Source organism: Xenopus laevis, chromosome 8L (assembly GCF_017654675.1).
Source record: "Xenopus laevis strain J_2021 chromosome 8L, Xenopus_laevis_v10.1, whole genome shotgun sequence".
Classification (NCBI taxonomy): domain Eukaryota; kingdom Metazoa; phylum Chordata; class Amphibia; order Anura; family Pipidae; genus Xenopus; species Xenopus laevis.
The window spans coordinates 119,097,063-119,120,118 of NC_054385.1; the positions used below are offsets into that span (position 1 = coordinate 119,097,063).

General features: G+C 36.2%; 1 protein-coding gene across 1 annotated transcript; it reads right to left on the reverse strand.

Annotated features, from left to right (window-relative positions):
- Positions 1-7,098: 7,098 nt before the first annotated feature.
- LOC108699070 (extracellular calcium-sensing receptor) lies at positions 7,099-15,390 on the reverse strand. The gene is made up of 5 exons (XM_018230930.2): positions 15,133-15,390; positions 12,093-12,935; positions 10,724-10,951; positions 8,603-8,726; positions 7,099-8,133 (listed from the first exon to the last, which is right to left on the reverse strand). The coding sequence occupies exons 1-5, from the start codon at positions 15,388-15,390 to the stop codon at positions 7,217-7,219; spliced, it is 2,370 nt and encodes a 789-aa protein (XP_018086419.2). The 3' UTR covers positions 7,099-7,216.
- Between the last annotated feature and the right edge of the window lie 7,666 nt (positions 15,391-23,056).

Here is a 23,056-nt window from a genome sequence, read left to right on the forward strand (position 1 = left end):
GTTTATGATAGCATTCAGGAACTCAGATTGCTGCTCACAAAAATAACTGAAGGCTTCAAAGCTCAAAATATCATGGTAGTTGCTCACAAAATATAGTAGCTGAAGTTTTGCCATTACCCTTAGATATTCTATCGATTAACATATAAAATGTATTTTTTATACCATAGAAACTTAATATATATATATAGCCAATTAAAAACTGCTGACTTATCTTATTGGTCCGTCTACAATGCCCACTGATTAACCTACCTGGATATTCAAGCCTGCCTGATAGATATCTGGACAATTTTTGGCCAGATATCTATCAGGCAGGTTTGAAAATCCAGTTGTGTGAAGACCACATCAGCACATTGATGGGACCCCTGTATGATCTGATAATTGGCCCAGGCCCCAAACAATCAAATCAGCCTGATTAAGTCCACTGTTTGGGTGCCCAAGCTGGGCAAAGATCCATTTGTTTGGGGACCTCTCCTCACAAGAGAATTTAACTTTGTATGGCCAGTTTAAGAGAAATGTCAGCTAATTTTCTAATGTGTAAGAATATGTAAAAAGTAGAAGGAATTATGAAGTGGGGGAATGGAAGAGAAGAAAACACAAGAACATGGTGCATATCTGTAAAAGAGACTTGGAACATCAGATTTTGTATCAAATCAAAGAGTGGTTCCTGAATATTAAATAAAAATGATATATCAAGATAAATTAAAGGTATAGTAAACCCTGCTGCACTGCTCAACCAAACTGTAACGTTCACGTTATTTGGAACTTTGAACAGTGTGGGGTACACTCACATGCACATGGAATCCCTGTGGATTCCGATGTTCACCGACGCCCTTTTGGGGCCCCAGGCTGCTGCGGAAACCAAAAAGGAGTAAGTGTGTATACTAGTAACAAGTCTGTAAGCGAGGTACCGGCAAGGATCGAGGCAGGTGGCTTGAATTGGAGTCAATAACAGGCAAAAGTCAAGAACCAGGAAATTCAATAACCATTTGAAGATGTTTTCACTTCATGATTTTCGGTTATTTTATGGTGGTTTGCACTAAAAAACTTTATACATTTGAGTTGTTTTCCCCGATTGCACTCAATCGAGTTTTTTACATTTGGGTTTTTTCATAAATAAGCAAACATTTGAGTTGAGAGTTTATTTGAGGTAGAAAAAATTATAAAAATGATAAATAACCCCCATTAAAAAGGTTGAAGCGTGCTGGGAGCAGGTCCAGACTGAGAATTAAAATAGGTCCTGGCATTTCAGGCACACAGAGGCCCAATCAGCCTACACAGAGGCCCAAACAGCCCCCACCAGCCAACTAAATACTGACTTTCTATGGCACCTTATAGCAGCCCCTCTGGCATTTGCCAGAAACCACAGATTGCCAGTCCGGGCCTGGCTGGGAGCTGTAGTCAGGGTTGTACTCTTAAAGCAATATTGCAGAATAAAACATTCCACAACTTTTCTCCAAATCTCCATAGTCAATGACTGTTCTAAAATACAAAAAAAACTCCAATGTGATTCCCAGCTAATCTGTGTAAATCTGACTCCATGTTCTGTGTTCCTGCAAGTGGAATTGGAAGCTTTAAGCCCACTTTTCCCAGGAATGTCCTTTACCCCCATGTTTGATTTCAGTGTAATATAATGACATAATTTCATGTATTTGTACATCAAGATGCCTGCCTGGTGCTGGGAATCAACATTCTCATTGGTCATTTCATTTATAATGAAGTTTTTGATCAGTAGAGTTCTCATTGGTGAACTATCTTGCATCCATAATTACGTTTTTTGGCAACTTCTATAGAAAATTAGGGGGAGCTGTGGGAAGGTGTTACGGCTGGGTTTACATCCCTTGTACAATGGATAAGGAATGTTTACACTGATGAAATCATTAAAAAGAAAGACATTAAAAAGTGGACATTTGTACAGTGTTAGTGATGGATAAAATCAAATTCTCTCGATTGGGTAAATCTAAGGTGGATACAACTGCATCCTGCAAGCTGCAAGGCAATCAGATTTGAAGATTAATTGCGTCAACATCTTGCAGAATGAATGGGTAACTGTTGTATTTGTTCTAAATAAAATAATTTTGAAATATTATGTTTTCTTCAGTGAGGGAAGCTTTGCTGCAAAGCTAAATACACTTTTGTGTGTCCATTCTATTCAAGGTGCCCTGGAGTCTAGGGAAAGGTATATAATAGTGGCTTTTCTACAACATATCGCAGTGTAACAATTATTTGTAATGACACAATGAATGTGTTCAAGTAGAAAATGGCAAAAGGAAACCTTACCTGCTGCACTGAAAAGGCTGTGGATTTTCCCTAAAGTTGATCACAGGGTGATTTGCATTGACATGGACTGAAAAGAGTCCTCCCAATATGATATCTCCAGCCATAGAATAACCAATAACATCTTCACTAAGCAGCCTGCACCCATCTAATAAAGCTTCACACTCACCATCTTTATATGGGAGCAACATAAGTAACAGGCTGAGATGGCAAAAAACGAGGAACATGAATCCCAAATCACCTCCTTGTGCCATTGCTCTTCCAAATTATGTTGAGTTGGATCAATATATATTAAAAATAAATTCCAAAATATGATTAAGCTATCATGAAAGGTGACAACTTACAGCAATAAAGACCAGCACTGTGTTAGCTGTTTCACAATCAATGTTTGATAGAAAAGCTCAAACTAAGTGATCAACGGAATTGAAGCAGGAAATTCTTCCAGACTAATAATCAGGATGTGACCTTATCTTTACAATGATTATAAATCTTACCTGTATCCAAGGTTTTATACTAAGCCAAGTCATTAGACTCCTGGGAAAGTGGAAGGTAAGGTATAATTATTTCATACAAAATTATCATGCCATATACTGTTATTATGCAAATTGTTGTAATTAAGGAATTTGTAAATGGTAACCCATAATTAGAATTATTTCTAATTAATCCATCTATCAACTGTTGGGCTTTTATAGGGAAACATTAATGTGGTGGGTGCTGGGTTGTGATAAAAGCTCATATGCAGCCAGGTTACATTTAAGGTGGTCAAAGAAAACATTATAGGTTTAAGGTCATAATTGTTTTTAAGTTTATCTTTGAGAAATATCATAGATGTGACAGACCTTGAACTATCCTTGATGAATGTGGAGAATTCAGTCTTGTTCTTTTGGGGGAGGTGAAACATCCTTGTCCTTTTTCTCCCATAGGGTAAAGGTTAAAAGGGCTATATAAGTGAGGAGCTGTAACTGTACCAGTTATCTGACACAGCCAACAATACATTGGGGGCAGATTTACTAAATGAATAATTCGAATAAAAAAATATTCACATTTCGAATTATTTTTTTGGGTACTTTGACCATCGAATTGGTCAAATTTGATCTAATTCTATCGAATCGAATGATTCGAACGATTCGAAGTAAAAATCGCTCGACTATTCTACCATTCGATAATCAAAGTACTGTCTCTTTAAACCTACCGAGGTCCAATGTTAGCCTATGGGGACCTTCCCCAGCACTTTTCTAAGTTTTTTTGGGTAGAATAAAAATCCTTTGATCGATCGCTTAAAATCGTTCGAATCGTTTGATTCGAAGGATTTTATTGTACGATCAAACGATTTTTGAGATTTGGGGGGAATGGCCATTTATTCTTCTAGATGAACCAGTTGCTAGTCTGGCTTGCAGGTCAATAAGGGGCAGATTTATCAAGGGTCGAAGTACAAAAAACTTCGAAACTCTACCATCGAATTAAAAAACTTCGAATTCGAATATCGAATTCGAAGTTTTTTCAGCAAATTTGGCAATCCTGCGGTCGAATAAAAATCGTTAGATCGAACAATTTTTAGCGATCTATCTAAGGATTTCTATTCGACCAAAAAAAACTTAGAAAAGTGCTCTGGAAGGTCCTCATAGGCTAACATTGCACTTCGGTAGCTTTAATTTGCGAAGTTTTTTTTAAAGAGACAGTACAATTATCGAATAGTCGAACGTTTTTTACTTTGAATCGTTTGAATCGAAGTCGAATATAGCCTATTCGATGGTCGAAGTACCCAAAAATTTACTTTGAAATTCGAACTTTTTGAAATTCGAACCATCACTCGAGCTTAGAAAATCTGCCCCTTAGGGTGAGATTTGGGGAGAATTTGTATTTGCTGTCACAGATATTTTCCCATTATCTGTAACCCCTCGGAGAAGAATTACTGCAAAAACGGGGACAAACATCTGAAATATACGAGGGTTCATTAATGAAATGTGATTGGTGCAAAATGGATGTAATCCTTGTACATATTGAGGCAGGGGAATCATGGAGCTACCATCACCCTGAACACAGTTCCCACTGTGTGTACTGTTATTTCCATCCAATTGCTCACATTCACCCCACCCTGAGATCCTTAACACATTGGTATGAGCTCCCTTCCGACCTCATATCATGTGCTTTTCCAAAACTCTCATGGATGAGAACTTAAATTTGACTGACTGTGTGCTATTACTGAACAGTTATATCTTTACGGCTGGTTTTGTCCTACACAGCTCAGGAAGTATGGAAAAGAACTTAATGGGAACTGAAGCCATCTAGTGGCTGGAGGTAAACTCATTACAACTACAGCATATGGATGCTCTCCTGAACAGATCAACTAGACTAGAGCAAAAGGGAAATTTGTAATCACCAATAAAGAATTTTTAATTAATATACATACCATTTATTCTGGGGTGTTGGGTGGGGGTTTAATTAGTCTTAGATGGGGCATTTTTGTATATATACGATTTAAATTGGGTCTCTGCTGTTAATCCTGCCACCCCTTTTTGTATCAATTTCTTTATCTGTTTTTGTATCAATATTAATATAAATATTAGAATAAAGTATAAAAGAATATAGTGAGGTTATTTCTCCCTATCTTTGAAACATAATCTGCTTTATAAAGCCAACAGCTTATAAGGTCATTACAGTTATTACATTATTGTTGTTATTATTATTATTAATAATAATAACAAATCACTGTTTTTAAAGGAGTAATTCACTAAGTTAAGTTTTAGTTTGTTATAGAATGACCAGTTCTTTGCAACCTTTTAAAAGGTCTTCTTTTTTCTATTTAAAACAGTTTTTGAATTATTTGCCTTCCTCTTCAGCCACTTTCTAGTATTCAAATGGGGGTCACTGACCACAGCAGCCAAAAATCTATTGCTCTGGCCAAAATGTTATTGTTACTTTTTATTACTTATCTATCTATAAGGTTGATTTTCTGCTTACTGGCTAGCCACAGCTATATATATTTTTTTATCATTAATTAGGAGAGATGTCTCATGAATTAATTGCATACATTTCTCTTATTATTTTTGATGTGTGACCATGAATTTAATGGCAGATGTGCTAATGTTTGAAAGAATGATCATGCTTATGTAACACTATGAATGCCCTTTCATATCTCCCCCCGCTGGTATGGGATGCGACTGGGTACCTGGTACAGTTCAGTGCCTCTTCCTAGTGGGATCCAGCAGTAAAAACATATTTGCTGTCCTCAAAGTGTTACAGCTTAAGATATAACATGTTTATTTATGGTTGTGATCTGTCTGCTTTTTCAGAGGTTTGACAGGACTCTGCCCTGATTTACATGCACTGGTCTGACCCTAAACGTCTGTAGGGACCCATAGGTTTTACTATGCTCCTATGGCTTTAAATCCCTACCCTTCCTTTTCCTTAGTTACTAGGCAAAAGCCTATGTTTCCATTTAAGTATTTCACCTATTAGTTATTGGCCAAAGGGTGTAATGACCACTTCCTGCCACACTTCCATATAGTGTTTAGAAAGGGTGGATCTTCCTCTTTGGCTCCTGGTGTCCTTCCAGCTAGGTGTTTCCCATTGAGCCTGGGTACACCAAAGCCCAGTAAAGCCACCGCCCTAAAGGGACAGCACCTTTAGTGTTTAAGTCGGGACCAGGAACCTCGTGAATGAGGTTAGCAAGCACAGGGTAGTTTATTTAATAGACTCTCTAGGAGAGTAAGATAGGTAGATTATATAGAAAGAGCACATGTGTGCTCCATCAAGGATAATAGCAGGGAGAAGCTTCCCAAAAGGCTTCCTTGTATGCCTTTAGTGAAGGGACCACAGTGGATTGGGCTTTAGGCTAGACTTCTTCTCCCTAACCACTCCACTGGATGGGATCCGGACCACTTAAAGGTGTATCTGCCTTAGGGAATTGATGTACGCTTGACTATTTGACTTATGTGACATCTGCAATTGCTGTATCATCCTCCTCTATCTACCCTCCTCTGTGATATGTTACACCATCCTCATACATGAGTAAACCTGTGGTCACTTTCATTTGCCTTTGTACAATAAACCATTTTTCTGTTTTCATCATAAGAACCTCCTGGTGTCCAATCTTTCCTATTTTTATGTATAGTAGCCTACACCCTTACGGGAAACTTCCCCTTAGCGAAGGCCCTGATCCTGATGTGTGAGTCCAATGTAACCCATTAGCTGGACATTAACTATCTGTGGTCTGGATCGCCCAGATTAGAGTTACACGTCATTGTTCCACTCCCCTAAATCAACCACTCATCCCACCGTCCTAATAGTCTGTCAATTTAAGGTGGTTACCCTGTTTTAATTTGAATAACCCATAGTATACAAGCTTCAATGTGGTCAGAATATTGAAAATGGTTGTGGTTTGTTACTGGACTAGGGCAAACTTTTGAACATACACCAGTTTGTTTATTCCATGTAGAGTCATATGGTTTATGGGTGCAGGAAATAGCAGACAAATATTTTAAATACAGGACATTTGTTGCATACACTATTGAAAAACTCAAACAATAATATTTTGGCTGCATACACATACTGTAGCAATAAACATATGTATGGCCAATACATATGGAAAAGCATCAATACAATTCTGAACCACCCATACAGGCAGCCAAAGACTTGGCTATTTGATTATTTGAATAATTCACTGGAATCCTAAAAAACTGAAAAAAATAGTGTTTTATGCTGGAGAGGATACATTGATGAATGCTTAAAAATGAAATGTAATAGCTCTGGTCGGATGTAGAAAATTGAACCATATTATAAATGAAATTGACTTGCATAGTGGGAAATATGAAATAGTTATAGCAAGCTTTATACTGTTTTATTCATTTATTTTTTAATTCTTTGTTCTTTATTAACTTAAAAGACAAAAACACACATTAACTTCATTTAGCTTAAACAAAAATGAGACGCATAGTAATAATTATGTCCCCCGGTTCCTGGCATTCCGTCCACTGATATACTGTTTGGTGTTCATTTCTGGGTGCAATAATATTATATAACATTTTGGAATAAAAATACAAACAAGAAGTCCAGCACTTGAGGATAGTATAGCAAAGATTTCTACTGCCACCATCTGTTTCCCCTTGGTACTGAGGTAAGCGGGTATAAATGTCAGCCAAACACTGGCAAATACCAACATACTGAATGTAATGAACTTGGTCTCATTAAATGTGTCAGGGAGCTTCCTCGCCAAAAAGGCAACTAATAGACTAATAGCTGCCAACAAACCCATATACCCCAGCACACACGAAAATAACACCCTAGAGCCTTCATTGCACTCAATCACTATTTTCCCTATTTCTGCCGCCATATTGAATTCTGCAAATGGAGCTGCCCTGGTCAACCAAACAACGCATAGAATTAACTGAACCATTGTGCACACAGGGACAATATAAACAGGTATTCTCAGTGTCACCAATTTTGTCAGCTTACTGTCTGGGTTTGTGGCATTAAATATCAGTATGACAGTCACAGTCTTTGCTAGGATCACTGAAATGCAAAATGAAAAAATAACAGCAAACAGGACCTGGCGTATCATGCACGTCTTCAGGTTGGGTCTACCAATGAATGGCAAGGAACACAGGAAGCCAAACATGAGGGAGATGAGAAGTAGGTAACTGAGCTCTCTGTTATTTGCTTTTACTATGGGAGTCTTCCGTTTAACTATGAACAGGCAGAAGACAGAAAACGTAAGCAGACAAAACAAGACTGAAATACAGGCAAGAGAGAAACCCAACGACTCATCATAAGATAGGAACTGAATTGGTTTTGGAAGGCATTTTTCTTTCATGACGTCAGGCCATTCGTCTTCTGGGCACTTTACACATTCACTGTCATCTGGAACAACAGGAAACATAGGGGGAATGCAATCATTCATGTTATATGAAAAACTGGCACATGCTCGTAAGTGCTCGTAAGTAATCAATACCAACAGAAACAAGAAGAATACAGTGTTATCAATATCTAGACCTTCTATTCTATAGGGGGAAAGTCGTTATCTCTTTTATTTATTTTTATTATATCAAAGGATATTTTTCCCAGAATCACAGTATAACATTTTGCCAATATATTCTTTCATTGGTCCTACTGTTTGTGACATTATTAACATTAGACCATTTTAATGCAGTGTATTAGCTTTAGTGCAGGATCTCCACAGAAGAGGACCTTTTTCATGATATAAAGACAATGTCCTGTCCCAGATTAATAATTAAATAACAATTAAAGACCAAAAGGGTCCTCTAACGCTGACCTCTTCCTAAACATCCTTGATTTAAGGATTGCATAGCAGAATGGTAATACGACAAACCATTTATGTTGACAATCTCTGCATCTGAGCATGGCAGACAGTCAAAACAACAGACTTTTTGTCCTTGAATCATGGCTCTTCTGTGACCCCTTGGACAAGGCTGACTGCAGACTGAGACAGGGATCTGAAGAATATTGAGTTAAAAAAAAAATCACATTTATTGAACTAACTTTCTGTATATAAATATGTACTTTTTATACTGAATGTATGAGATCACGAGAAAAGAAAATATGTGAATAGACAAAGTTGCCTAATTCCAGGCAGTGTCATTCTATGGCTACTAAAGCAAATAAAGTTCTGTCTTGCTTTAAAAAGGGCATAAACACAAGGGATGAAAACATAATTATGCCTCTTTATAGTTTTAGACTCCAGTCCTTAAGAGGGATATAAATGAGCTGGAGAGAGTGCAGAGACTAAGTGCAACTAAACTGGTTAGAGGGATGGAAGACTTAAATTATGAGGGAGACTGTCAAGGTTGGGGTTGTTTTCTCTGGAAAAAAGGTGCTTGCGAGGGGACATGATTACACTTTACAAGTACATTAGAGGACATTATAGACAAATAGCAGGGGACCTTTTTACCCATAAAGTGGATCACTGTACCAGAGGCCTCCCCTTTAGACTAGAAGAAAAGAACTTTCATTTGAAGCAACGTAGGGGGTTCTTCACAGTCAGGACAGTGAGGTTGTGGAATGCACTGCCGGGTGATGTTGTGATGCTGATTCAGTTAATGACTATAAGAATGACTTGGATGATTTTTTGGACAGACATAATATCAAAGGCTATTGTGATACTAAGCTCTATAGTTAGTATAGGTATGGGTATATAGAATTTATATGAAAGTATGAAGGGGTGTGAGTATGGATGCTGGGTTTTCATTTGGAGGGGTTGAACTTGATGGACTTTTTTCAACCCTGATTGTGGTACACATTTTTTAGCATATATGCAAATTTATTTTATGCAGTTAATTGTAAGTGATTGACTTCATAGCAAACTAAAGGCTGTATGGATCGGTTTTCACTGAAAGCAGTCTGCCTACTAGAGATTATTAGCTTCCAATTTAGAGATCCACAATGAAATAAACACTGCAAATATCAGGAATTAATATTTTTATTAAAAAAATTGCCTTGAAATTGCTTTGAGATTCTTTTTAACTGAAAAAACGTTGTACCTGGCCCACAAGGATTATTAGGTTATAAGTGATTTGAATGAAATTACCTTTTGACCTGTTATGGGAATTAAACCTTTCCGTCCTCTATCCTACAATGATATCAAGACTTCAAGCATTCTCAGACTACCTACCCACCCATTTTCTGTTGAGGCTTCTGAGACTCGTAATTCCCAGGCCTGGATTTGTGGAAAGGCCACCTAGGCCCGGGCCTAGGGCGGCAGGATTTTAGGGGGACGGCATGCTGCCCAACCACACCCACATTGGTTTAAAAACACTGGGGATGCCCTGGAGATACAAACATTTTTTAAATTTCCACATTGATGATGAAAATTTGCATGAATAAAGGGGAGGGGACAGGGGCGACGAACAGCAGTGGGCCTAGGGGCGCCCTCTATGTAAATCCGGCCCTGGTAATTCCTAAAACTACAAGATCTGCAATCCCAGCATTCATAATCCTGACAATCAAAGGGCCTTGTCTAATATAGGAAGATGCTTTCTTCTTTTTTGTTTCTTACACTCATGACTGAGGCCAGCAGGCCAGCTTCATTATCATTTTTTGAATAACTAATAACTTTTTTTTAAAAATAAATAATTTTGATGCTAATAACACTTGTAACATTTTTCCACTTGCTGTATTTCTGCTAGTGGAAAAAAGGACCAGTATCCATGTCTTTGGCAACTTCTTGTGACAGATTTTCACCCACAAATATACATTTGAGTGTTTTTGGGGTGGGGTGGTGAAAGGTGTCTTCCATTCCTGTCAATCAGAGGAGGTGCGGGGGTTGCATGTGTTTGATATACACCAAGGAGAAAAGCTATGTGAGACATTTTTCAACAGCTCATTTTTAGTGTTGATTTTGGGGGGAAAGAGATCTATCTTATATCACATTCCACAACATGACAAACATTATGCTATTATGCAATACATCAACATTTAAAATATGTAATGATACTTGGTTGTGGCCAACATTCCATAAAATCTTGTTGTGCTGTATCTTGAGTTCTTGGCCTTTTGGAGCACGTGCATCAAAGCCACCAATAGAGACATACTGATTGCTTCCATTAGGCAACATCTGCCAATTCAAGATGTCCAGGCAGAGGAGAACGTCCCCATTCTCATCAAAATACATCTGCTCTCCTGAGGTGTTGTTGAAGTTAATATGTTTTATGTAATGAAGTAGCTATAAGAGAAGATACCATCATGCACAAAATCTATTTTGGCAAGAAACATTACTGAAATAAATGAAAGGCACCTAAGGCCCCTATTGTTGTTGTTCAAATGGATTTTCAGTCTCATACACAATGAAAGTCATTTTATTTTGTGCTGGATGTACTAGAGTAATATTAATTTTATGATGTAATCTTTAGTCTCTGCATTCATGCCTATGTTTGGACAATAAATGCAAATGTCTGTTAGGTTGAATATAAAACAGGTCCAAATATAAAGTACATATTGTTGATGTGACCATTGATATCATCATTGGATTGTCAATCATCTGGATCTTCAATTTAATTACATTTTACTCATGTAATTCGGTTTATAATTGCTGGATTGTCTATAGTCCTTGAATGACTGAATTTATGAAAGGCACTTTAAATCTTAACTAAATATGGGCTTGTGTACAGTACTTTAGTATATTATTTTCATATAAGAAGTTCCTCAGGGTTTCAATAACCATATAAATCATTATGATCAATGAATTGCTGGCTGTGAAACTTCAAGGTGATCTGCTAATCTTTATGATTATGATGTCACCTCTAAGTAGTATAGAAGATTATACTCACTCTAAACAACCATTAACACAAGTAATCACTATTAATGTTTCTATCTATTCCATATTAATGTTTATGTATATAGCTGAAAATATGGGAATATAGATGCCTGCTAAGTAGCATTTTGAATACAGAGTAATAACTTTTAAAAACATCTTCTTAGAAATGTACAACAGTTAAGCTTCATGCTACATACAAGTAGTGATGGGTGAATTTATTTGCCAGGCGCGAATTCACGGCGAATTCGCGCGATTCGCCACCAGCGAATAAATTCGCGAAACGCCAGCGGCAAAAAGTCGCCGGCGTCAAAAAAAAATTTGCGCCGGCCTCGGAGAAAACGGACGCCGACATCAAAAACGGGGGCCGGTGTCAAAAAACAGGCGCCGGTGTCAAAAACAGGACGCTGGCGCCGTTTCGTGAATTTTTCGCAGTTTCTCGAAATTCACAATTTTTTTGACTAAGCGAAGCAGCGCAAATTCGCCCATCACTACATACTAGTAATCAATAGCATTGTGCACTTGTGTCTGTCAGTGGCATAATATACTGTACCTGCCAAGGTTGATGATTATAAATATCAGCACATGATCCATTCTTGAATGGCCCATAACCTGGAACACAGTTCTTCATCTGGTGTAAAGCATGTGCTACTGTGAGAACTGCAGTATAAACTTTGTCTGTATCTCTGAAATTGTTCATATCAGATATACTAGGATTAATACTGTCCACTCTCTCCTTTCCTGTGCACCAAATAATATCTTTTCTTAGCAGCACTGGAGATGAATTATTGTAGACTTCATTTTCTCGCCAAATGCAATTAAAATAATTCTCCCAAAATGTCTTTATTAGAAGATCATCCAAAGAAATGGAAGGGTGAATGCTATAAATAAATTCCTTAAATCCTGGAATTTTCACATTTTGTGTTGCTATTCCAAGACTTCCATTTAAGGTTGTTAGAAATTCTTTTCTAGGGAAGTCAGAGGCTATGGACCAACTAGTAGTGACCAGCCAAACTTTGTTAGTGATATTGTGGAAAGATGCCTCTTCAATGAATGGGATGAAGCTTTCTATAGTGCAATATGCAATGATCACTGTAGCTCTGGATTTCTGGATCACATCAACAATACGGAAAATGGAATCCATAAAGTTGACTAAAGGAAGAACCTCATTAAATGCAATGCATCCACCATTATTCTCGATCTCTCGAGTTACCATCTGAGACCCTGATCTTCCCAAGTCATTGTCTGAGGATATGATACCCACCCAGGTCCAGTTAAAGTACTTCAGCAACTGAGCAAGTGCAAAAACCTCATAGTTAGCATTATGGATGGTTCTGAGGAAGGACGGGAACTGTGTTTTATCACTCAGTAAAGGGAGAACGGAACGATAGCTAATCTGCTGGAGAGGAATATTAATTAATATTAGTTATAATGATGCATGTTCTTTATACCAGTGAAACATGATAATAGTCAGTAATATAGTAACTGTAAAACTATGCTAATAAAGGAATTTATACAATGTGCTATAGTAATTAACAGGTTAAACAAATAGTAAAAGAAGAAAGAGAATCACAAATATATACATTTGTTATCAATCCATGATATTCATTCATGTTTACATACAGTATACAGTATTCCAAATTCCCTTCTAAAAGTCAAATCACATGGCTGTGTAATAACTGAGTCTATGATCAGTTGTATTCAATTATCTAACATGATCTAAAGGAATTATTAATACTAACTAGATGACTTACAGTAATTTCTAAGGACTTTATCTTGCTATTCTGTATTTGTATTTACTACAGAATCATTTCAGCTTTATGTTTCTATATTTAATCAACAGATCAAGGTATAGTAATTTGACAACCATTTTAAGAGTTTAAACCAAGACTTCTTCCTTTCAAATTCAAAGGAAGGTTTATTCATTTAAGTAATACCAATGTTATCTTATTGATGATGAAACTTATATTAAGGCTACACAAATCAGTCAAGTCAGATTTACGTTAACATATTCTGTCTATCAATGTATAGAGGATTTGCCCATATAAATTCATTGTCTCACTTCGTCCTTATTGATTTCATATACAGAAAAATTACCAAAATTATGTATAGGTTTAAATATTATTTCAAAATATTCTTCTTGATTTTTTTTACAGTTAACGCATTTCTGCAAATACTATTAAATGTTATTCTCTCCCATTACTAGTATATGCCATGTAAGAAAAACCATAATTTTCAAATAAAGGAGAAGAAGTTCAAGATTTATATTAATAGTGGTGACAGTGGACATCCTTGAAAGGGCCCCTAAAAAGATCCCATCGGTGCATTATCTATTTGCTGTAGTATTTGAGTAGAAGTTTATTGATTTACTAAAAGGACAGAAATTCTGCAAGGTAAAATATACTTATATTAAAAACCACATTAAAATCACTCATCTTTTCTGTTTATTTTTTTAACAAAGATGGATATCAAAATTATTTCTAAAATTCTTTCTGATTGATCATTTAATTTTATTCCATATATTCTGTCTCCAGAGCAGAATAGTTTTGTAAAGGTTACTGTATATTTCGAAACAAAGAATCTTAGAATTTTATTGACTGTTATATAAGGAAAATATACCACGTATAATTTCTGGGTATGGTTCTTGTTTTAAGATGATTATTTAAATTGCTATATTTTATCTTATATTATTATATTAAAATTATATTTAAAGTATTAAAAGTATTAAAACCATCTGGACCACTGGCTTTATATATATTATATTTTTTTATGAATTTAATAATCTATCCAAAGAAATTAGAGCATTCAATTGATCTAAGTCTGTATCTTTGAGTTTGGGAAATAAAATACCATTAAAAAATGTTTTATCTACTGTACATTCTTGTAGTGGTAGAGGAATGCAAGGACTGAGAGAAGTCTCTAAATATGTCAGAAACCATTTTGGATCATTAGTTATATTATTGTTTTGATATTTAAAAGTATACACTATGAGCATGTCCAGAGTGAGATATAATATAGGACCTGGCATTTGGGGTACACAGATGCCCAAATAACCCCCACAGTTCCAGTAAATAATGAATTACTATGGCATCTTACAGCAGAAATTGCAGATTCTGCCAGTCCAAGCCTGACTGTAAGAGGCGTTGTACCACATGAAGATATCTTGACCATAGATAATTAAAATTTGAATCTGAGTATTTCCTGATTTAGAAAAACTTGGAAAACGTCCTAAGTTGAAACCTGACTCAGAAAAACTTGTGTTTAAAATTGGGAAATAATTAAATCACAATAAACCGCATTCTATTTATTTGCAATGAGCCTTCTCAAGTTTTTTATTTTTTGAAAGAGAAATGTTTTTGTGCAAAAAAACCTGAACAAAAAAAAAACAATCGATTAAGATCTCTTGCATTTTCTTACATTGTTTACTTTCTTTGTGAACATCAACTAATAATAATATGCCACTTAGAGTATTGTATTTTTATTTTTACAATACTTACTATCAAACAAGATAATCTTTCACCATGTTTCCTTATAATACATAATAAAAAATTATGTGTCGCACATAGAGGCAGCTGTCACATATAGTGATGTACCTGAGGGTATCTGTACAATCCCAAGATCCTGGCTATAGGAATTGAGGCCTTGGAGGGCAAATCACCAATAATAGCCAACGGCATGATATCTTTATTGCAGTTAAAATTAGGAACCACATTTTCCTTCCCTGACAAAATCCATTCAGCTCCCATTAATGATCGAATCTCATTGTAACAAGAATCAAAGAGTTTAAAGCCCAGTGTTATATTGGGGAGAAGATCATCGGATGCATTAATTTCCATTATAGTGTGCACCATGGCAAGGAAGAAGAGATAATATCTTAGGTGGAGTCTAATAAAAAGGATAAATCTGTCAAAGTTCAAAATATCATTCAAGGAAAGTTGCTCAGAAAATAGTTAAAGTTTCACGATTACCATCAGTTATTCTGCATATTACAACAAATAAAATTTGGCAAGGAACATTTTAGAAAACCGATAGGACCCATCCATGTGATCTGATAACTGACCTGGGTCCCAAATAATCAAATTAACCAGATTTAGTCCACTGGATAACCAAATCAAGCAAAGATCATTTTGTGCTTTAACCTCTCCTAACAAGTTGACCTATCTATGTATGGGCAGCTTAAGCCAAAAATCAAAGTTTATAGTCAAAGTGAAAATAGATTAAAGTCTTTAATATACAGAAATAGAAGAGGTAGGAGGATATTTATGGAGAAAAGAGGAGGCCACGTGTAGCTTAAATAGAAAAGAAAAGTCAGAACATGGTGCATATCTGAGAAAGAAAAATATAAGACAGGTTTGGAACTTCAAGTGTATAAGTAGAAAATGACAAAAGGAAATCTTACCTGCTGCACTGTAGAGGTTGGGGCCTTTCCCTAAAGTCAATCAAAGGGTGATTTGTATCCACATGAACTGAAAAGACTCCCCCTAATGTGATATCTCCAGCCATAGAATAACCAATTGCATCTTCAGCCAGCAGCCTGCACCCTTCTAATAAATCCACACACTCACCTTCTTTATATGGTAGCAACATTAGTAACAGGCTGAGATGGCAAAAAACAATGAACGCAAATCCCAAATCACCTCCTTGTGCCATTGCTCTTTTAAATGATGTTGAGTTGGATCAATTAATATTAAAAATGAATGCAAAAATCTGATCTGTTATAATTAAAGGAGACAACTTGATCTGCAATAAAAATCTGCTCTTCAGATTAGATGTTCCACAGTCAATTCCACAATACAAAAGCTCACACTAAGTATTTAATAGAACTGAAACAGGGACGTATTTCAGACAAATTAATCAAGATGTGACCTATTTAGTGAATGTTCTTATCTCTGTGATGATTAGTATTCTTAGCTGTGTCCAAGGTTTTATATATGACCAAGTCACAAAGATGCTTGGGGAAGTGAAAGGTATTATTACTTCATATAAATTGATATGCCAGGTACGCTCATTATACAAATAATTATAGCTAACATGATGTGAATGCTAATCCATAATTATAGTCATTTCTATGAGGAATAATTCAAATCCTACTGTCCCCTACTGGGCTTTTATGGGGAAACAGAGTCCATTGTTATAACCACATAACCACCGTCAAATCAAACATTATGAACTGCTCCACGTGTCTTATTGATAATTAAATTATTTTTTAACATTACAGGATTTCTAATTTTCCAGCAATTGTATTGTACATAAATTAAAACAGGTGACAGACTGATGTCTTGGTTTGGCAAAGAATGTTATGAAATTGTTCAGTACTGTAGTCCAAACTGTAGAATTGTGATAGAACAGAATAGGTGACAGGGTAACATTTACTAATGAAGGAGGAGAGTTGGTGATAATTTACTGTAGCAAGAATGTCTGTTCAACAGATTATTTTGATATAGGGGTACATGCAAACGTACATGCCTTGTGGTTTGGCCAGAGAAGCAATCAAACCTGAACCCCAAGAAAAAAGCTAGCCTACCAGGCACAAGGTCACCATCATACTTATATGGTGAGCCCACAGCCCAGGAAGAGTGTAAAATATTAGACCAGTGATCCTCAACCAGTGGCTCGTGTGCAACATGTTGCTCTCCAACCCCTTGGATGTTGCTCCCAGTGGCCTCAAAACTGGTGCTTAGTTTTGAATTCCTTGCTTGAAAGCAAGTTTTACTTAAACCATTTATACTGCCAGAGTCTCCTGTAGGCTGCAAGTCCACATAGGGGCTACCAATTGCCAATAACATTCCATATTTCACAATCCTAGGAACTTCTTGTATGATTATGTTGATCTCCAACTTATTTTACATTTAAATGTGGCTCATGGGTAGAAAAGGTTGGGGACCCCTGCATCAGGCACACTATAGGAACTGAAGCCCTCTAGTGGCTGGAGGTGAACGCACAACATCTAGGGGCACATTTACTCAGGTCAAGTGAAGGAATAGAATAAAAAAAACTTTGAATTTCGAATGATTTATTTGGCTACTTCGACCATCGAATTGGCTACTTTGACCTTCGACTTCGAATCGAACGATTCGAACTAAAAATCGTTCGACTATTCGACCATTCGATAGTCAAAGTACTGTCGCTTTAAAAAAAACTTCGACCCCCTACTTCACCATCTAAAACCTACCGAACCTCAATGTTAGCCTATGGGGAAGGTCCCCGTAGGCTTTGCAAGCTTTTTTTGGTCGAACGATTTTTCGTTTGATCGTTCAATCGAACAAATTGCGGTAAATCCTTTGACTTCGATATTCGAAGTCGAAGGATTTACCTTCGGCAGTTGAATATCGAGGGTTAAATAACCCTCGATATTCTACCATATGTAAATCTGCCCCCTATTGTGCATACTGTCCTGAGTTGATTAAATAGAACATTGCACACACCACTGAGCAATTTTAAATGAAGGGAGCTTGGGAGTGCTGTGTGTGTTGGGGAATGGTTAAATACTAAGTCTGAGATGGGACATTTTTTGTAATTATATAGGATATATGTTGGGTATATGTTGGGTCTCTGCTTTTATTTCCCCCATCCATTTTTATATTTCTCTATGTTTGTATATCCATTTTTGAGTGGTGGGGATAAAGAAGTTTCTCTTACTGCATAACTGGGGCTATTTATTTATTGAGTCATTCTTAATTCTAACAGTACTATACCAGGGTCCTCTGGGACTGAGACTTCAAATAATGAATATATCATGTTAAAATTTCTTATCCACAACCTGGACATTACAGCATGTCCCCCATGTATGGTACATTGTACCTATTTCACTGCATCCTCTTAAACACCCGTAATTAGCTGTGGGTACAAATTCTGCAATTCGTGCTGGCACTAGGTACCATTAAAGAGTAACTTATAGTTAGCCTCTAGTAAGGAGATGTTGTTTGAGGACCTTTTAACTGTGTGCAAAGTATGTTCCCAATACTCTTGGTCCAAATCACGGTTAATGTCTTTGTGTCATGCTGACATAGAAGGTAACACCACTGGTGGGGTCGCCTCTAAAAGCTGCTAAAGATAAGATACTGACTTTCATAATCTTGGGGGAATGAAGGCACCAGCACAGTTGGCCTATTGCCCATTAATTTTGGCATGTCCACCACTGAAATAAAGATGCTTGGAGACCTGGGGTGAATAGTGGGTTACGTAATAAAGGTGCTGCTGGGTTATGAGGAGAGCATAGGCCCAGCTTTTTATGAGAGGTATCCCATATGTTCAAGGTATGTTGTAAACATGTACTGGCCCCTCTGACTATTCTGACTGAAGTATTGAAGTCAAAGTTTTTTTAAAGAGACAGCACTTCGAATATCGAATGGTCGAATATTCAAACGATGTTTACTTCGAATCGAAGTCGAAGTAAATTCGAAGTCGTAGTATCCTATTCAATGGTCGAAGTATCCATATACTCAGCGTAGGAGTGCTGGAACCATTGGAACACGTATATATATTTATATATATGTATATATATATATTTAAAAACGTATCAGAAGCCTTGAAAGTCTGACAGTAACATGTTCATATTGTTTATGGTTGTTGGAAATGAGCAGAAAAATATTTTAAACAAGGGACAATGTTTATTGTATACACAATAGAAATACTCAAACAATAATATACATATTTATATTTTATATATATATATATATATATATATATATATATATATATATATATATATATATATATATATATATATATATATATATATATATATATATATATAATGTCCAGACAGTACCTGCACTCTTTCCGTTATTTTATCTGTGGGTGCTACAGTCAGAGAAATATGTAACCTTCAAAATGGACCAGCACACCAGATTTTCAAGTGTTCAAATTTCTTTTATTTCCATAACACTCGTGTATCCAACGTTTCGGCCCGCATTGGGGCCTTTATCAAGGATAAACTTTGATAAATGCCCCAATGTGTTATGGAAATAAAAGAAATTTGAACACTTGAAAATCTGGTGTGCTGGTCCATATTGAAGGTTATATATATATATATATATATATATCACACAGAGAAGGTCTGCACTCTCAGGACTTAAATAAAAAAGTTTTATTGAATGACTAACGTTTGGCCTCTCCGAGGCCTTTCTCAAAGTGTGGAAAAGCACAATATAAATGCCTTAAATACACGTGACGGCGGGAAACGTTAATTGGCTGACCTATCAACATCGTCATCAGATAATTGAACTACACGTATAACCATTACAAAAAACATTACAAAACAACAAATTACATATATTGTGTCAATACTGCAATAAGTAAAAACCATTTTCATTTGGCTAGCTAAAGAATTTAAAACGTGTAAAATTAAAAACAATACTAAGTAACAAACGTTTCCTGTCTTGTATACAATTGCTATTAGCTAGACCGTTTGTGTTACAAAGTAGCTTGTGTAAGGCCTGCAATTTAGAACCCTCTTTTGTGTTAACACCATTAGAAACAATAATAAAATGAGGTATAGTAAGTGCGGCCCTCAGCCCAGGTCAGGAAACCATTATATATGTTAACTGGTGAGGTATTATCCCTCTATTTTACCAGATGACATTTAGATTGAATATTTTACCAAAGGATCAGCCAGGTGTAGTGCAACGATACTTTAGCTAGTGTGTCCATGTGCAAGGGGAATGAATAGGATATAATAGCATGTTTATATATATATATTACATATTAACATATAAATGATCATATTATTATATTAACATATAACAAGAGTGAAATACTGGCAAGAGAGAAACTCAACATCTTATCATAAGAAGCTAACAGAACTGGTTTTGGAAGGCATTTTTCAATCATAACATCAGGCCTTTCGTCTTCTGGGGACTTTAGACATTCACTGCCTCTGGAACAACAGGAAACATAGGGAAAATGCTATTATTCATTTCATATAAAAAAAGTGCTCAAATGTAATCAATACCAAGGGGCAAATCCACTAACCCACGAAAATTCGCCAGCGATGGCTTTGCGCACATCGCAACACTTCGCCTGGACAACGCTAATTCATGAAGATCCGAAGTTGCGCACAGGGTACCGAACGCTGGCGAAATTACGCTCAGCAGTTCCAAGTTACGCTAGCGTTGGCTAATTAGCATATGGCGTGCAGTTAAAGTACAATGGCCGTATATGCTGCAGAAAATAAATTACACTACACAAGGCCAGGGAACCTTAATAAAATTATATAAAGTTGTTATAATGTCCTACACATGTGCCCACAGTATAGTTTACATGCCATATGTTGGCAAATGTAGGGGGGAAGGAGGGTACCCCCAAAAAAATTTACAATCTTTTTCAGTCTATCACCCTTTAAATAGGAAAAAACGCCAGCGTTTTTTTGAGGAACTCCTATCTACTCTATTGCATTTCGCCTGGTCTGAGGTGGTGAAGGCAAGTCTGGCGATAGAGGTAACGGTCAGTAAAACCAAAAACGTAATGAATTTACATAGTAACGCTCTTTCGCCAGACTGAAAATTTGCCTGGCGTTAGAGTGCAAAGTTGCACCAGAGTTTATCTCCTTGGCGAAATTACGCCAGTGAATTTACGCCAGCTACCGTTAGTAAATCGGTGAAGTGCCAAAATGCCATAACGCTGTCGAATTTTCGCCAGCGTTAGCCACTTCGCCCTTTAGTAAATTTCCCCCCAAGAGAGACAAGAGAAATTCAGTGTTATCAATATCTAGATTATAGGGGCAATGTAGTCATCTCTTTTTATTAATATAAGTTATAGAGGAAAGGATAGTTTTTTATTAGCATGATAGTATAACATTCTGTTATTTTTTCTATAATCAATGAAATTATTTTGGTAATTATAAACACTTGTTAATTTATATATATGTAGTATATATATATTATGTTGTATATATGACCACAAGAAAATTGTATTGTTTTAAATCCAATGGCATAGGATTCCTTTGTGCATTCCCACAACCAGATGCCTTGTGCTATCCAAGACTAGAAGCCCCACTGATTAGCTACTCCTTATTTCCCAGGTTCCTCTGATGTTTACCGTCTTCAAATTTTAACCACGAATGGAAAATATGCCAATATGAAAATATGCAGTATGACAATAATTAGGAAAAATTGGTACTAATGCAGAGATATTGCTGAAATAAACGGCACTTACAAGCTTCCGTTATTGCTTTATATTTAATATCAGTTTTGATCTTTGGGTTTTCCATAAAAAGTATTATGTCAGTATGTGATAACCTTTGTTTCTGAACTAAATATATTATAATAGTGTATGAAAAGAACAGTGAAAGAGATTGAGATTCTGAGATTGACAAAACCTGTGCCTCAACAGTGTCTAAATAGAAAGAAACTTTAACGGCACATAAAGCTTGATAAAACAGGGTGAACTCTTGCAATTTTTAATGTAGAATTGCAACATTTTGGGACACCACCCCTTTGTCAAGCATTTTGGAACAATAGTGTAATGAAACATTAAGGGGGGTTATTTAATAAAGGTCAAGTAGTGTTTTCTTGAAAAATGTGAGTTTTTCAAGGTTAGTTTCACTAAAAAACGTGAATTTTTCAGGGAAAAAAACCTTGAATTTATTGAGATTTATTATGCCACGAAGCTACTAAAAGTCTGGATCTGAAAATACTCCAGCTAAAACCTGTAAAATTCATGTAAAGGTCAATGGCAGTGATCTCTTTAACAATTTTTTTGCCTTCATAATTTTTGGGTGTTTTACACTGGTATGCTCTCGAAAACTCTATAAATTCGAGGTATTCAATTTTTTTTCCCTGATTGCATTCATTCAAGTTTTTTCCCATAAATAAGCAAACATTCGAGTTTGTTAAAATAAAGAGTTTATTTTCAAACAATCTGCATAAACTTGACCTTTAATAAATAACCCCCTTAAAGACCAAACAATGATATGAGCAAGTCATGGCATTTGCATATTATGTGCATGTGTGTGCCCAAACATGTCCGCTTGTAAAAAAAAACCCCAACTAGAGTGATTTGACAGGTGTACCACCCCAGTCAAGCCTCCTACCTGCCACTGTCCTCGGAGCGGGTCGCACCTTTGGTTGGGGATAATATTTTTGCCCAACAGGTACCCTTTAATATTCAAAAAGTCCATGTGGTCAGAGACCATAATAGAAAGTTCATGAACAAAGTCCAATCCATCTGTGGATTGGAAGCAACAATGTAAAAATACAGGTAAAATTTTGAAGAACCCCCAAATAACATAAGAGAATGGCTAAAAGTAGCCGTAAGAATAGCAATTCTTTACCAATTTGCAGTAGAACAAAGATAATAATCTTACCCTACATGAAAAGGGAGGGAATTGGAGCTACAGTACCTGTCCTTGTTGTATAATCAAAAGATGTATTCTTATCTGTAAAAAAGATATATAAATTAGCAGTTGGAAAGGTTACAATAATCAAGACATATTGAACGCCTCATTAAGCACCTTATGTATGGTACCTAGATTGGAATAACCAGATCCAATAGCTTTCCCTCTGAAGTTGTTTAGTG

What these genes read in the sequence shown, in the direction of transcription:
- LOC108699070 (XM_018230930.2), bottom strand. Translation starts at nt 15,390, where the DNA reads ATGGTGCACACTATAATGGAAATTAATGCATCCGATGATCTTCTCCCC. An exon ending in ATAATCATCAACCTTGGCAG is followed by an intron (nt 10,952 to 12,092) that starts GTACAGTATATT and finishes CTTCTCTTATAG; the next exon opens with CTACTTCATTACATAAAACA. An exon ending in GGAATGTTGGCCACAACCAA is followed by an intron (nt 8,727 to 10,723) that starts GTATCATTACAT and finishes AATATTCTTCAG; the next exon opens with ATCCCTGTCTCAGTCTGCAG.